The sequence below is a fragment of the Neopelma chrysocephalum genome, unplaced genomic scaffold (genome assembly GCF_003984885.1).
Source record: "Neopelma chrysocephalum unplaced genomic scaffold, ASM398488v2 Primary Assembly neopelma1_80b, whole genome shotgun sequence".
In the NCBI taxonomy this organism is placed as follows: Eukaryota; Metazoa; Chordata; class Aves; order Passeriformes; family Pipridae; genus Neopelma; species Neopelma chrysocephalum.
In genome coordinates, this window is record NW_020897742.1 from 13277611 (window position 1) to 13294738 (window position 17128).

General features: G+C 34.4%; 1 protein-coding gene across 5 annotated transcripts in view; it reads right to left on the reverse strand.

Annotated features, from left to right (window-relative positions):
• CSMD1 (CUB and Sushi multiple domains 1) overlaps positions 1-17128 on the reverse strand; it is a 1127710-nt gene that overhangs the window by 58094 nt on the left and 1052488 nt on the right. For all 5 annotated transcript variants that reach the window (XM_027690129.1, XM_027690128.1, XM_027690127.1 and 2 more), the window contains 3 exons: positions 12507-12701; positions 8626-8799; positions 818-991 (listed from right to left, as the gene is read on the reverse strand). In XM_027690129.1, the coding sequence (XP_027545930.1) occupies positions 818-991; positions 8626-8799; positions 12507-12701 (543 nt within the window). The remainder of the gene's footprint in view (positions 1-817; positions 992-8625; positions 8800-12506; positions 12702-17128) is intronic.

Below are 17128 nucleotides of genomic sequence, written 5' to 3' on the forward strand. Positions count from 1 at the left end.
TGCAGACATCTTAAAAAATAGAGCATTGAAATAATTGATTAAAAAAGCTCCATTAAAAATAACAGAAATTGTACAAAAATGGGGATCTTTATGAAAACTAAAATGAAAATAAAATCAACTACATAATAAAGTAGTGCAATAAAAACCAGAGAAATTGCACTTGATTCTGATAAAATGGCTGATGGTTCAGAAAATGTCAGAAAACCTTCCATGCAAACGAGGAAGGAAGTAAGAGTAGGAAAGACTCATCAGTTCTAGCAATTAATTATAGGATTTTCAAAACAGATTAATTAAGAGTAAAAAACCAAATCCTATTAAAGGGTATAAAAAAGTTAAAATATTTTCTAACAGACGTAGCATAATTTGATGCTGTGCCTGGACTTGCATTTGTAGGCCTACTTGAAAAAATGGGCAGTCACCATCAAAACTGCACAGATGGAACAGTATCCCAGCTTTGTTCACCAAACAGTGAAAATATACAAAGGAATTTTTTATTTCTGGTGAAAAAAAAATAGGGGAAAAGCTCAGTAAATCCACTTAACATAACAATTATGCCTGAAGAAAGAGAAAGAAAGCAATAGACTAAGTTACACAGCTGCAGCCTGCAGTTCAACCCACTTCAACGTCTATGTCATCCTGCTTCTGAAACAACAGAAATCAGAGAATACTGAGTGTAGTTAATCCGTCTGTGCTAAATTTAGAGACTGAATCATAATGAGCACCTCATTCAAAGACCTTTGAGCATCCAATCCACTGTTAACGTTTAATTATTTTTAAAATAGTAGCAATAATTCAGTGAAAAACTAATCATACTTACGGACACACACAGGAGTTTGTCCAGACCACTTGTGATCCTGTAGGCAAATTCTGACAGATGTACCAACAAGTCGAAAGCCAGGATTGCACTGGTAGACCACAGTGTCACGATAGCTGAAACCATCTCCACTAATATGACCATTTACAATTGGGTCCGGAGAACCACAGTGACCAGCTACAATAAAAGAACAACCCACTAAAAATGTATCTTTTGACAATCCTTGCCAAAACTGACAAGAAAAAAAATCAACTTTCCATTCAATAAACAATATATTTAGAGTCAAGTACTGCACCGTGCAGAACAAGTTCTCAGGTATAAAACCTACAAATCATATGTCTTGTACTTTTTTGAAGAAATAAATCAGGAATAACAGAAATGAGAACTCTATGATAAAATAATAGTATGGGTTTGAAAGTTAAAGACCTCACACTTCTCTAAGCAAAATGACAACCTTAACAAGACATTTCACCCTAAAAAAAGTAGAGGGTAGATATTTCAAACTGTACTGTCCAAACTGGAAAGCAATGTAAGGAAGAGTTTACTATAATTCTTTCATGAATATGAATTTATAAGCATTTTCCAGACAGATGAAGGCATGGAAAGGAAGCAACATCTACCAGCACTGTTTTCTCCTTATTTCAGCTGCTGTTAAAAAATACAGAATGCATTACTACAGGATAATAGCAGTCTTGGCACTAAGTAATGCTTTAATTCTTTCTGGATTTTTCATTTTGTTTGAAAACAGAGTTGCTGAGTAGGAAACTATTTCTCTTCTTTTGATTAAGGGAGAGAAAAAAGTTCATTTTTGATGACAATTGCAGTAATTTCATCTGAGACTATGCTAAATTCTCATTTTGAGACGGGAGGACTGGTACCTGAGGATCATGATTGCAGCGAGCATGGTGGGGGAGGGTGTGTTATCTTTTGTTTCACGCAGGCTATATCCATCAACAGTAACTTGTTTGTGACTTATCTTCTTTGGGATTTAGTCTACTTTCTAATAAAGCCCCTTTAATAATGCTAGACAGTATATTGAACTCACAATTAATGGCTTCTCTAAAACACAAGAAGGATAAAACATATGCCACTTGATTTGGGTTTTATATGGATAGGATTATTATAATAATCCTAATTGTAGGATTGATGATGCCTATAAGGGGACATTGTGGTATTGTTCTGCAAATTTGTGGAAGAAAGTATGAATGCAAGCTTTTCACACCAAACTTCTTATACAGCTACTCTTCCTCTCACAACAGAGAATATGAAAACAGAGAGTAATAAGGACATTGAAAGTATATTTTTCTTCTTGAAATGTCTCATGAAAAATTCATCTTACTGTTCTCAGTCCAAATTAGTAATATGATCCCTCTTACCCTTTTCTGTCCTCCAGCCTCATCCAGCCTCTCCTTGTCTATCACATACTCTAGACCCTAAACCCTTGATAGGCCCTTTCCTTGAGTTTGATTCAGTTTTTCATCTCTCTCTTATATGGTGGAAGACATAAAAACTACGCACGATTTTCTACGTATGTTGAAGAGGAAATAATAATCATGACCTGCTGACTACACTGCTGTTCCTACAGTCCAGTCTGTGATATTTTTACTGCAACGCCACATCTTTAACTCTTAGTGGGCCTCTCCACCAGTCACCTGGGTTGCCTTCTGTAAAGTTTGTCTTTACCCAGTCAGTTCCAGGCCAGTACTCATAAAAGGCATTATTCTAGGCAAAGTGCAGGATTATGTATTTGTCTTTGCTGAACTTTAGGAGCTTCCTGTAGGCCCATTCCTCCAGATTCTGAAGATCCTTCTGTTTAGCAGTACTGCAATCCATGTATCAGCTATTCTCCCATCATATGCTGTCATCCTCAAACTTCTTGAGGCTGCATCCCAGCCTGTTATCAAAACACTGACAGAGGCTGGATAGTATGGGCCTCAGTATTCATCCTCAGTATCCACTGGCTACTAGTCACACTTCAAAACAAGAAACACTACCCTCAGATATTGTTTATTCAATTACTTTCCATCCATTTTGCAATCTCCTCATCCAGTCCCTGTCTTCTCAATTTGTCTTCAAGGATACTGTGGGAGACTTTCAGAAGTTTTGCTACAATAATACAAAGTGAAAGAAATCTACTGCTGAAATCTACACCCAATGAGACAGTCGTTGGAAAAGGCAGCAAGATTAAGGTTTGCTTTTGATTGTTCCATCCGGCCTGTTCCCAATTATTTCCTTACTTTACTTATGCCTGGAAATTGACTTAATTCCTAATACTTGCGCTCTAATTTTTTTTTCAGGGACTGAGGTGAAATAGAAAGGAATAAGTTTGATTTTTTAAAAAATTTCTAGACCTAAAAAGTGAAGAACTGAAAAGCAGCTGATGCATTGAAGCCAAACACAGGAAACCACAGGGAATTTCAAGAGGAAAAATAGCTGAGATGTGCCAACTGTCATAGAGCAAAAAGCAAATTATTATGCCTTTTCTCTGAAATGGAGACTTAACAAGCTGCTGGACTTACTATGTGAGCAATTTCATCTATAGATCATTCTAATTACTGTATTTAATAATTTTTCAGGAAATTTTGACTCAAATTAAATATTCCAACAAATCAAGAACTTAAAGAGCATTGCAATGACATAAAATGTATGTAATTTTCTCATCAACTAAAATTAGAAAAAAAAATAAGAAGGCCGTGAGTGGATTTTTTTAATAAAATATGCTCTCAAGAAACCTGTGAAACCTGTAAATTAAGAAAATTTTTCATATGGGTCAAGGTTTGTTCAGTAGTTTTATTGTAAAATACTTGGAAATCAAGATACAAATAATTATATTTATTTTAATAAGAATTTGAAATATAAGCCAATATCACAATATCATACTGTGATTTACCTAAGAATTATCAATTACAGGATCAGATATTTTTAGAAAAGTACAGTCCTCAGCAGCATTTTTTCACATTGATAAATGTAGAGAATTATACATATTGTATAATTAAAAATGAAGTAGATTATATTTAACTTTAGATTTTAAAGAATCTCCTTGACTTGTTTATTTGTAATTTTGCACCTGAAAGTCATAAAAAGTCAGTGAAAAAAAAATTTGTTCAGGAAAACACATTGATCCATGATTAAGTGCCTCTAATCGTACAGAGGGAGTTAGGTAAACCTAAAAGTTTCCAATTTGCTCTCTGCCCTACATGTGGTCACTCATACACATGAAGCATGGATAAAAACACATGTTTTGTGACTTATAGATGCAATTTATTTTTGGAAGGAAAAAAAGGAAAGAGATAAAATATCAACAGTGTGAATAACTGAGTGAAATTGAAAGAAGTTTTACCTAACAATTCACATTTATCTTCGTATAACTAAGAAAAAATACATAAATACATATAATATGAACAACCTGAAGACTTAGGTGTGATATTTAGCATTAGACTCATTAACTACAGCCATTGATTTTAGCTTTCTTTTGAGACAAATAACAAGGATTTGACAAACTCTTTCCCAAGGTACAGAAATTAGTGTACTCATCTGGCCTGAAATCATAAATTAATTCTACACAGACCAGCAGGTAACATAAAGTGATGCATATTTTCAATTACACCTGTCCTGAATTACATTTATGCAGGTACAGTATAGGTAAAAAGCAACTCTAACTCATTATCATTCTTTCGAAAGGAAAAGGCTCATTCAGAGCTCCCTGGGTGTTTGCCTCCTGATTTTTACAGGCTTCAGGTAAGTCCTAAAGGCACCTCTGGAATAAATTTGGGGCATGTTGTCCTCAAAATTTAGGAATACACCACTAGCAGCATTCACATTTTACTTTAAAGTTTAATAATTTACCTTTCCTGAATTCACTCTGAAGGAGCCTGCATAGTTCCATTGACCTTGTTGGGAATTTAGGAACTTAGATTGTACTCTAAATTGCATCTAAATTAGGTGTCTAAAGTACATGTTGTGAATATACCTTATGCGAGAGAGTGTAAGAGAGGTAGGGAGGGATTTAGTAGCAGAAGTATGACTTTCTGCAGTATGCATGTGCTAACTCAAATTTAGACTTTCACAATCCAAGCTGTGCAGTATTTTTGGCACTATAAAGCCTGTCTGATTTTGAAATAGCAAAGATTAAGTAATGATTAACGACCCACCAGCTCTGAATGTGAACTTTTTTTGACCAATTAGGTAAATCCATGTGTTTAACAGTTCTAAGCTGCATATGAATGCATAGGGCTGCATTCAACAATGAAATCAATCAAATAGAAACCAAAGTCCATCAAAGCTTTTAGAAAAAGAATTGGGAAGTATTGTAAGACAAGCATTGCTTTTATTGCAGTAATAGTTCCTGAAAAAGGTCCTGTGTTCATTACAAGTGGGACTAAATCTGTAGAAATAATTTTAAATACAGAATGCAGATAGTCAGGTGGGAAAAAAAAAGTTGTTAGTTATGACCAAGAGGATAAGATAATAGTAGTGGATACCAATTTCAATGTGGATTTGTAAAAATCTGAAATAGGAAAATATCCAACAGGAAATTACTCCTGAAGAGGAAAAGGATGAATTCATATAAATTAAATTCAAGCTGTATATAGAAATAGTCTTTCCTAACTATGAAAATAAAATGGAATTGTTCACTATGCACTGTGTACTGAGGCTACTGCAGACAGCTAATATTCTGGGGTATTCAGTGTAAAATTTATTTCTCAATAGTCAGAATAGAAGAAAAAAAACTCTCTTCCAGCCTTCCATGGGCAAGAGTAATTTATAATACAAACAGAATCCATTGAGATATGTGTATGTTGGCAGCCAAATTATCCAAATTAGCCTGTCAAAAAAGAAAAACAGTACCTAAGTCCTAAATACTATTATCATTGATCAGATTATGAAGTGGTATTTTAGGTTATTCAAAATGAATGAATGTTAACACATACCTTTATGCTTGAAATCATTACATGCAGGTGTCAGGCAATGCTCTGGCAATGAATGGTATAACACATTGCAAAAATCTACAGGGCTAATAGCTCTTTTCTTTCTTTCTTACAAATACAAATTTTGGGCTGTTGAATCTTCACAGCTGCAATTCCGTCATATTTTAAATTTCAGTCAGCCTCAGTCCAGGGATAATCTGACACTAAGAGAAAGCTGATGTGTTTTCAGATTCAACCACCTGCATAGTTCCACTGTGGAACTGATGAACTTACATATGTGAAAAAATAATGCCAAATCATAACATTCCCCTAACCGGCACCTTAGTGCAATTCTTATTACTAGGTAAAAAAAGATTTATTTTACCCCTTTGCTGCTCTAAATATCAAAAAAGGTAGCAATTAGTGTACTCTGTTTATGCCTTTATTTCCTAAATCAAAATGACATAATTCTTAATACAGCATATTTTAAATTAAAAAATAATGTGTGAAAATATATCAAGCCAGGGAATTGTTCTTTTTCACAACATTTTCCAAAAGCAACTGCATCTTGCTGGGAAGTCTGTAATAATGAACTGACATTTAGAAGTTAGGTTAGCTCTATGAGACAATGGTCACAATTTTTGACCAGAAGTCCCCGTTCGGGTGCCATTTGAGGAGCTTGTTGTTGCACAAACCCCACTACTCACACCATAGCGTGTGAGAGCAAGATTAAGATTTACTACAAAGGGCACCAGTTTAAATACAGTGCTTAAAAACATGTCACATGATCTTTCAACCAATTACATTAAAGGAATTCATTGAGCATGTGTGAGTGCCTGGAAAACTACAAGTCCCAAAATCATTTGCTATATGTCTTCCTGCTACACTCCATATCTTAAGAGTTGACATATTGTAAAATTATATTCAGAAAAATTGCAATACAAACATTACTGTTGCAAAATTAAGAAGTTAATTAGGAATATATTATGAAAGGTTATAAAATCATAATTCAGATCTGAATACATTATATCATGCTTTTTTTTTTTCCATGAAAATATCCTGTCTTTATTGTCCTTTCTTCTACAGACTAGTATCTGAATCAAAAGAAAGAAAAAGGCAATCAACGGGGCAAGCAGAACACAAAGGGTGAGATTTTATCCCTGACTTGGAGAAGACTCCCACATTTCTGTATTTCTCCTTTACCCCACCAAATTTTCTGCTCTATATGGATGAAGAAGAGAGTTAATATGGAACTGATAAATTCACTTTCTTTTTCATCAAGTTTAGATTATTATGCTTTTATCTGTTAGTACATTATTGTCTTGTAACTTGCAACCTGTTTAGGAAATATTTTCTCTAAAAGTATTTTCAGGCATTAAAGATCTCCAGAAATTCAAGATGTTGTCACTAGTACTCTGTTAAAATTCATGTTTATCTTACGATACCTGCTATTCTTAATAATCTTCTAATATGAAATTTATGATACTTGGAAATTGTTTTTTTGAAGACATGGTTGAGTTGGTATGTGATCCCATCACACCTGGTTATTGTGATGCAGATGTTCTCATTTTAATAGATTATTCTACCAGGATAATGTTGCTGTGTTTTAAAATGCAGCTCTGGTTTGCTATGTTTTGCTCTGGAGAACTGTAACCATTTCTTTCAGCTTTGCATCTTGGTGAGAGCATGAACTCAAAGCTCAATAAATGCAAATACCCTTTACGACAGTTCTATGAAGTATCTTTGCTTAGATAGTTAATACAAACCAGCATAGACTTATTACTTGTGTCTATAGGGTAATGAGCACCAGCTCATAGGCCAAAGGTCTATCTGAGAACAGAAACACCACGACACTATTAATGTTGAGAAAGTTAAAAATGGAATCAGGTGCGTAAGAATTCTAAGCAACCATTTGATGTTACTTCTTTAGGTACATGTAAAACTTCTTTCTGACTTTATTTTTACTTGGTTCATGCAATGACAACATCAGGTTTTCTTTGGATGGCATGAAGGTTTAAAGAACTGATGCTCAGAAGATTTTTTTTCCCATTTTGATTTGAATTAATTTCTTGAGAAAGGGCAAACTGTTATGTTTAAAATGTACTAGACAGGCATATTTTCTGCTAAAATGATGTGGTGAGGTAGCAGAGAAGAAAGGTGCTTTTTATCAGAGGTAGAACTCTGGAGAAGAAAGAGGAGATTCCTCCTTTCCTGAGAGCAACTGAGTACATTTAGCTATAAGGCAAGAAGAAAATCTGCAAAATGAGGGCAGACAAAGCAAATAACAGATTCCAGAAATAAATACACTGTCCACAACCAAGAATAAACCCACTACTGATCCTCAAATGTTACTCAAAAAGAAAACCTTTTTCTTATGTCTATATTAGGAGTGTAAAGCAATATGAGTAGATCTGAAGAGAGAAGGAGTAGGGATGAGAACTTAAGGTCCAAAATGCATAAATCCTAGGGTTTGAAAGAGTGTTGATTTTGCTTCACTTGTCTCTTGTCTGCTTTCCTTGACTGAATGCTCAATATGGTGAACACTCATTTGCAGTTGGAATGTATCAGGAATGCTCCTGAACTGAAGCTTATCTTCCAACTTAGTTTCATCATATACACTGTTCCACAAAGAAAAGTGCTGTGAATGTGGATGATAATTAGAGTCACTTAAAAATGCAACTGGTTTGAAAAGCATTGCAACAACATAAAATATAATTTAATTTCTAATAAAAAGATATATGCTAGTAGAATAGCACAAAATCATATGCAGTACACAGTATTTCCATATTTAATATACTTTTATTTTTCACTGATTTAAAAAAGTTGTTGCTTGATAAGAGCTAGTCCTTGATACTGTTTCTTTAAGACAAAACAAAACAAGGGACAAAAATTTGATTTTGTTACCTAGGCATTGCGTTTCTGTACCACTCCAGAGACCATTTGCCAAGCATTCTCTCACATGAGAACCAACTAATGTGTATCCTGTGTTACAAGTGAATATTGCAGTAGCTCCATACACTGTTAAGGTTCCAATCTTATTTCCATTTGGTGGAGATGGAAGACCACCACAGGAGATAACTAGGAAAAAAACAAGCAACAGAACAAACTGAAATATGAAAATGTTTTTCATAATTTTTTTACACTGGAAGACAATATACTGCCTCATGTTTTCTTAAAAGGTAAATATAATAGGAAAAATATAAGAATATAAGAATAAATAAAAAAATAAGCATAAATTCTATTATACCACAGAAAGGGCTTAAAATTATGCTTGATTTGGCAATACATGTTCTAAATCTGAAAATTCATTGGAACAACTTCATATCTTGACAGCAGCTTAAACTCAATTCTTCAGTATTTTCAATTGGTATTTCCAATGCTGAAACAAGGGAATTACATGAATTCCCAGGAAAGCTGTGGTTATATTCCATGTGTGTATACTCATGGCTACTTCTCAAATATATTTTCCCTGGCCATTTTAAGTCTTGTGTCTATTTAAAAATATTATATATCTTTTTAACATGTAGAACTCTGAATTGCTATGAACTGTCTTTTTTCCTATTTCCCACTACTATTCAAAAGCATATAACATATGTGTCAGTCTACTTGCTAAAATGATATATCTTCTGGTTTTGCTTAAGACTAGACTTGACCCACTATCACACAAATCTATGGCGTCAGCTGCAACACACAGCTATCACACAGCACATGAAAAATTACCTTTTTGGAACGTATCAAACTCTAATCTAATTAAAACCATTCTGTCATTTCTTCTGCTTCTAGAAAAATATATCAATAATATTTTAATTCAAGATACAGACCAATGTCTTCAAAAGCTTCAGCTCTATTCTATTATATGTCAGCGTGAATCGTGGGTTTACTTTCAAAAGCATGTTAATCACAACTAAACTTCCTATCTGAAACCTAAAGGCCCTGTTATTCTATATCTTAAAAGGTTCACTATAGGAAACAACATGGAATTGGGTACAAGTTGGATAAAATCAAGTACAAGCCACTGTGCAGTTAATTCAGTCATAATCAGAATATATATGATCATAGTTTCTTATGCACAGAAGGTGTCCAGAGACGAGTAAGACTATTTTTGACTATGATAGAGGCACAATAATGTAATCTGTGGATTAACCTAACTTTATAATTTCTAATGCTAATGTTGAATATTAATTGCACTTCTACATATGTTTAAAAAAAAATAACTCTATTCCTAAAATGCAATGGAATTAACTGCTCTAAACATATTACAAATGCTTTATTCATTTTAATTACAGAGATTCCAGATTAAAATAGTTAAATACATAAATAATGAGGTGTTAGGCATCTGTTCAGTATATTTGTAAAAAAATAAACTTACTAATTAGGTGTCACTTAATCTAGAATGCCCTCTAATTTGAAGGTTTGCAATGCCTTTAGAGATACTATTGACAAGTCGATATTGATAAATATGATATAAATGCCTTATCATCAGTGTTTCAATTAGCTTTTCTACGGCTTCAGAAATATAAACAGCTAGAATCTATATTTATATAATCTATCCTTAGCATGTGAATGACATAGAGAAAGTAAACAGTAGACTCCTCAAAATACTTTAGTGTGTTTCTGGTTCTTAATGATTATATCCAATGGAAATATTACTGAACATTTCTAGGGGGATGATGTTTGCCATAATTTAATCCTAAGCAGTCCTCTAGCAGAGGACAAAATAATGTCATCATCATCATCATGGCTAGGCTTCGCGAACGAAGATTTTGGAAGGGCTCTACCCACGTTTCTTGCAAGCGCGTTGGTGGCTAAAAAGGCCAATACGAGAAAGGCATGTCCGGTTGCGAAAGGCACAGCAGAAAGACTCCTTAGATGGTATATTCTGCTCTTATAAATGAACTAATGCATCTTCAGTCAGAAACTCCTTGTGTTTCTCTATCTAATAATTTGTTTTTCGTTAACTGCATCCCATGTTAATAATGTGGGTCATCCCATTTTTGACTTACATAAAATTCCTGTAAGCTAAGCAAGAACTAGCTTTTCAAAGACTTCTCAGCAGCTGAACAGTAGCTGCATATTAGGCAGTAAATACAAAATCAGATTTTTTAGTATGTGTGCACACAAGGAAAGAGGAACAATTGCAGTTAACTGAATAAAAAACTCATTAGTTCTAAATTTAAAAATGAAATTGATATAACTAGTGCTGTTTTTAAGACATATAGAAGAGTTATCTCATTTTTCCAAATGAATATTTTTAAAGGGAAGTTTTCCCTGTACAAAATTAATAGAATAAACCAGAACTAACATAATTCCATAACACATCATCATTTAGATAAGATCAAAATCACTGCCTTTTTGTGTATATTGTATTGATTGCTCTTTCAGGTCAGTCTTTCAGCCTTGTTCTAAAAACATCTTAAACATGTTTTTTCTTTTCTAGAAAATAAGTATTGGTTTATATTATTTTTAGTTTAATGGCGTACATCCTTCTTTGTTCTCTGTTCTTCTTTTCCCATACTGCCATCACTCTCTAATACTGTAAATTCCATGTCTTAGGTTTGCAGCTCCATACTTCCCAGTACTGGTGAGAGATTGTGTCAATTTATATTGAATAACCCTTGGAAGTGATTCAGCACTCTCTGAGATGACTTTGTGTGTTCTGTCCACTCTCCAGTTCCTGCTGAAAAAGGTTGAGAGTCTCTCCCAAGATCTCTTTACTATCTACAGGATAACTTACTGCGATTTTTCTCATTTGGCATTAGGAGCTTATTCTCTTCTGGTTGTCCCAGTACATCATACTATTTATTTGGAATATGAAAACCTGTCTGCTGTTTATGTTTATTCTATTCTAACTGTCATAGAATCACATAAAATACTTTTGGTACCATTTATCATGTCTGTAGACTTAACAGAGTTTGACAGAGCAGCATGATTCTGTTTGCTTTTCTTAAAAAATACCAGAAGGTATAATTTAGTTAGTTGTTCCCCTGATCCTGAGAATTCTTTCCTACTTTGCTGCCAATATTTCACTGAAATCACATACTACTCTGAAAAAAATTATTGTCTAAATTTTATTTTCAGTTCTGCTTAGTATCCTAGGTCTATCAGTTGGTTATTTTCCTTCAGATGCTGGGGTATTCTGTGCTGTCCTGACACTGAAAGGGCCTGTAAGTACTATTTTAACACAGGAAAATTTTCTGCTTTAAGGGCTTCAGTATCAGTTGATGCGCCAAGTACCCTCTCAAAACAATGAAATGAAGTTTTGGAGGGATTTATTAAGAATTTGACACTGTAACCCTCAACAACTGTATGATCTGACTGAGAATGTTAAGCTTCTCTAAAACTTTAAACATCCAAAGTCAGGGCTGAAGTAATTTGCAGAATTTTTGTATGATGACATTATAAAAGCTCATATGCATGTTTGTCCAACAGCATAGTTTCAATCCTTCACGCAAGAGGTCAAAGTAATATCATCTTCTAATCTAACTCTAATCTGGAATCTTCTAAAGTAATAACATTTACTCCTCGTATTTTCTAAATATTTATGTACCATCCAGTTGAATAAATACAGATTGATCTCTTGATGCTACTTCATTGACTCTTGTAAGAAACATATTGTACTTAACACCTAAAGAGTTGGAATAAATTAATTTCAAGTTAATGAAAATTTCACATTTGCTTACTTACAGGAATGGGATAGCAAAATAGTTTATTAAAAACTTTATTTATAAAATAAAATATGAATATTAAAAAGCATAGGATATTCTGTAAACAAGTATGTTTCTTACCCTTACAACTTGGCCTTTCATTGCCTACACTCCAGGTTCCATTACTCCTGCACTGTATGAGTCTTTGACCCAATAAAAAATATCCAGGACTGCAGCTGAGCATGACTTGAGCTCCATACTCATTCAGTGACCCAGAAATCAGTCTCCAGACAACGTGTTCTGAGAGCAGAGTCTGTATGCTGGGGCAAGTTACAGCTGTGAAGAAAGGACATGTACATATTAGCATTCTACCCCTAAATTTTTTCTCAGGTATATTTCCTGACTTACTGGCAGATGTTTCACAATGTAAGACTTAAAATACCATAATCATTTTGGAAATACAAGTTCCAAGGAAAATAATTAACATCATACAGCATGTACGACAAATTGAACAGGAGTTTTTAGTATATTTTCATTTAGTGAGCTGCAGTGGAACAATGATATAAAGGCATGCTCTCTAATGTAATTTATTTAAAAATTTCAAAGATAAAACAGATCACAGACTACAGTGGATGTAAAAGGGAAAACAAATATTGCTATGCAATTTTTGCAAAGCTCTAAGAACTTAAAACAGGTTGCGATAAAAGCTGTTAGAACAAATTGAAATGCTAATTGCTATATAACAGCATACTGTGAGTATACAGGAGAATTACTTCATTCAAGTTTAGAAGACTTAAAAAAATTAGATAATATTTAGAGAGACTTTTAGAGTGATTACAGTTCTGTTGCTTTTAGTATTTCAGATTTTATAAGAGAATGCAGTTACTGCCAGTAGGCAAAAACTGTAGTTTATGTTCTTCATAAGGCTTAATATAGCTACCAATCATATACAGCATTTTAAAATATTTTTCAGTTTCAATTTGATGCTCTGTAATTCAAAATAAAGTTTAGAGAACGTTTAAAATATTTACAATATTGACATGAATTCTATCTTAATGTGACATTGTCTCTGTAAAGATTAGACTAGTTTTATGAAAATAATCATGACTATTTTATTTTGTTATTCAGAATTTCCCTGCTACAGAAAAAGTCTGAGTGAATTAGTAACTGTTTATGTCACTAAGTGAATGCTTTAGAAAAAACTATTACCCCAGAAACACTTGAGAAAAGCTATACTTTCCAAGGAAAATCAACCAAAAAAACCAACCCAAACCAAAATACAAAAACCCATCAAAAAAATCATGCAGCAGAATTTTAGTTTTCTTATATGTTGCTTAGTGTAAGACAAAAGCATTAGGAGCAAGTGTGTAAAAACCCCAAATGAGGAAATAAAAAGTCTGGTTCTCAGTTATGCTATAATAAATTTATACCAGGAACAGACTAATAAAGCTGACAAAAAAAAAAAAATTGCATATTCTGTAGACTTCACACTAACTGAGAGGTGTAAAGTGATTTTATCACAAATATGAATGTGTTATGAAAGAGACTAATTCAGGCAATCACTGAAATAAAGGGAAAGGGATAGAAGCAAAATTCCTGTAAAAATTTAGATTTCCACCACTTTTCAGAATAGCTCTGCTAATGCTAGAATTATACATCTACCTTTTCCAATAGTTATCCTACCCATGGCAAATTCTGGCGTTTAGGAAACACAGGGCTGAACACAGCATATCTATGAAGCTATATAAGAATTTATGAAGGAGAAATCATCTGAAGAACTTTCAAATGACAGATTATAATGTTAAATTCAGTTGAAATTTTAGAATATTTTCTTAGATTTTTTTTTCATTATATCTTGGGAAGGACTGCCAGCATACAATCACTTTGAAACTTAATAGTTCTTCACTTTGATCTTACAACAATATTTTGTCTACTTGAGAACAGTATCCCAGGTTAATAGAATTTCTTACTTCCTAATTTAATTTTTTTTTTATTGATACCAAACTGTGTCTTATAGCTATGGAAAGATTATAAACTAGCAACCAAGAAACATTTTTTCTTATTTGTTGTTAAATAATATATGTATATTGAAGCACTCCACTTAACACCTTGTAGTGAAAATCACATAGTTCTTTCAGAAGACAAAAGTATTCTAGATAGGAGCTTAATGCCCCTCAACTTTAACATTTTTATCACTCCTCCTTTCAAGCAATAGTTTTATTGGTTCTTTCGAAGATGAAAGCAAGCCTCTTATTTAGTCTAATAGCAAAAGTTTTAGTCTTAACCATAGGACATATCTTAAGACACTTAGAGATGAGAGATTCACCTGTTTCAGAACACATAAATAAGCCACATAAATGTTTCCTCCACATTCTGAGGACAATATGCAATTTATTCTCTCTTTATCTATAAATACACTTGGATTTGCAAGCACACTTTACAAACAACTATCAGATTCTGATATATGATTTTAGAATTTCTAATTGAAGATGTTACTGAGTACAAAATTTACTTCCAGGCTGTTGATGTAATCAACTAAAACTCGCTTGAAAACTTTTAATTTTACAGGGACTGATTTTGATTTATTATATTCCTCATAGTTCAAGAAACTAAAAAAATTGCTATTAACAGATGCCTGATTTTGTCCACATAGTTTTTGAATCAGTGCATCAATTTGCCTCTCATTGTCTGTCTCTTGCAAATTATAGTCTGGGCATTATTTAAATTCTCATTTACATAAGTGAAACTCTATAAGGGATTATCTCAACTTCTCACAGATGTGAAGATGTTATCTTATTTCTCCATGCATTTTTATACAAAAATTTATGAATAATATTGATTTACATAAAATATAGGTCAAAAAACATAATTATCATTTGAAATTATGATTAATATTACCTATTTTAATTACATGACAATCTGTGTACTGGTAATTCTGAAAGGATTCAAAAGCAGGGAATTCATAATGAGATATAACTATCATAAAACAAGAGTTGTTGTAAAGCCCAGATAGGCAGATCCATCAGGTCAATGCATGGCTGTGAGGCTGGTGTAAGTGGAAAAATTTTGGGTTTTGACCACAGGATGATGTATTCAACATCTGGTCTACTGACACCTGATGGGAGGTGTCTTTCTCAGGGGGGAAAAAGAGTTCTAACACAGGAGTTAATGGGGCTCATTGATAGAGCTTAGAGTAGCTTGGAAGGGGGAAAGAGATAAAACCAGGCTCACAGGTGACAAATGATGGGATGGTGTGCCAAAACTTGAGGAAATGGGACCTAATAGGATCCCTCAATCTGTCTCAAGAGGTGTTGGCAACAATGTACCACACCTGAAATCTTTCTACAATAATCAGTGCAGCAGGAGGAACAAATAAGCAGAGCTCGAAGCTTTGGCCAAGTCCCAGAGATTAAACATCATTAGCATAAGTGAAATCTGGTGGGATGAGACCTGTGACAGGAGTGCCCTGTTGGAGGGTTACAGGTTCTACAGGTTATCCCTCTCTACAGGTTACAGGGACAGGCTGGGCAGAAGAGGCAGAGGGGTGGCACTGTATGTAATAGAAGGGTTAGAATGTGTGGAACTCATAGGTGGCAATGGCACAGTTGAGAGCCTCTAGGTGAGAATCAAGGGGCAAACAAATAAAGTGGATGTCATTCTGAAATTCTATTATAGACCTCCCAGCCAGGATGAAGACACTGACAAATTATTCTTTGAGGAAAAAAGGGACACTTCCAAGTCAACTGCCCTTGTCTTTATGGGGGGCTTCAACTTGCCAGAAATTAATTGGAAGCACCTCACAGCTGGTACAACCCATGCCAGAAGTTTCCTTAAAAATTGGATGACAACTTTATAGAACAGGTCCAAAGGGACCCAACTCAGAAAGACGCCCTCCTTGATTTGCTGCTTGTCAACATGGTGGATCTTGTGAGCGAAGTGGAGATCGGTGGCTGTCTTGGCAACAGTGACCACAAAGTGACCAAATTTAAAATCTTTGTTGACAGGAGGAAAAGTGCCAGCGAAACTTCAACTCTGGACATGAGGAGAGCAGACTTCAGGCTACTTGGGAAATTAGTAATTAAAGTCCCCTAGGAAAATGTTTTTGCAGGTGCTGGGGTGCATCAGTGCTGGTCACTTTTTAAACACCTTCTCCTAAAAGCACAGGAGTGTTGCAAGTCAAGCACATTAAGCAGACAAACATAGGTTGGCTGAATTGGGATCTTGTCTTGAAAATAAGATGAAAAAGCAAGGTGTATGCCCAGTGGAAGTAAAGTCAGGTGACATGTGAAGAATTCAGAGATGCTGCTTGCAACTGCAGGGAGAAAATTTGTGCAGCCTAAGCTCAACTGGAGTTGAAGCTGGCAAGAAATGTGGTGGACAATAAAAGGAGTTTTTTCAAATATATTATAATGGCAAAAGGAAGTGTAAAAATAACATCAGCCTGTAAAGGATGAGAATGGTCACCTTACAAACAGGGACAGAGACAAGGCAGAGGTGTTTAATGCTTTCTTTTCTTCCATCTTCAACATGGATGATGAACCAAGCTGATCTCAGCCCTGAGCTGGAGGACCATGGCTGTGAGAATGATCAACTCCCAGTTGACCCTGAAATTGTGCTGGATCTGCTGCTCCAGCTGGATCCCTACAAGCCTATGGGGTCTGACAGGATTCATCCCAGAATCCTCTAAGAGCTAGTTGATGTCATCACAAAGCTCCTCTCAAGGATTTTTTAAGCAGTCTTGGGAATCTGGAAAGGTCTCAGCT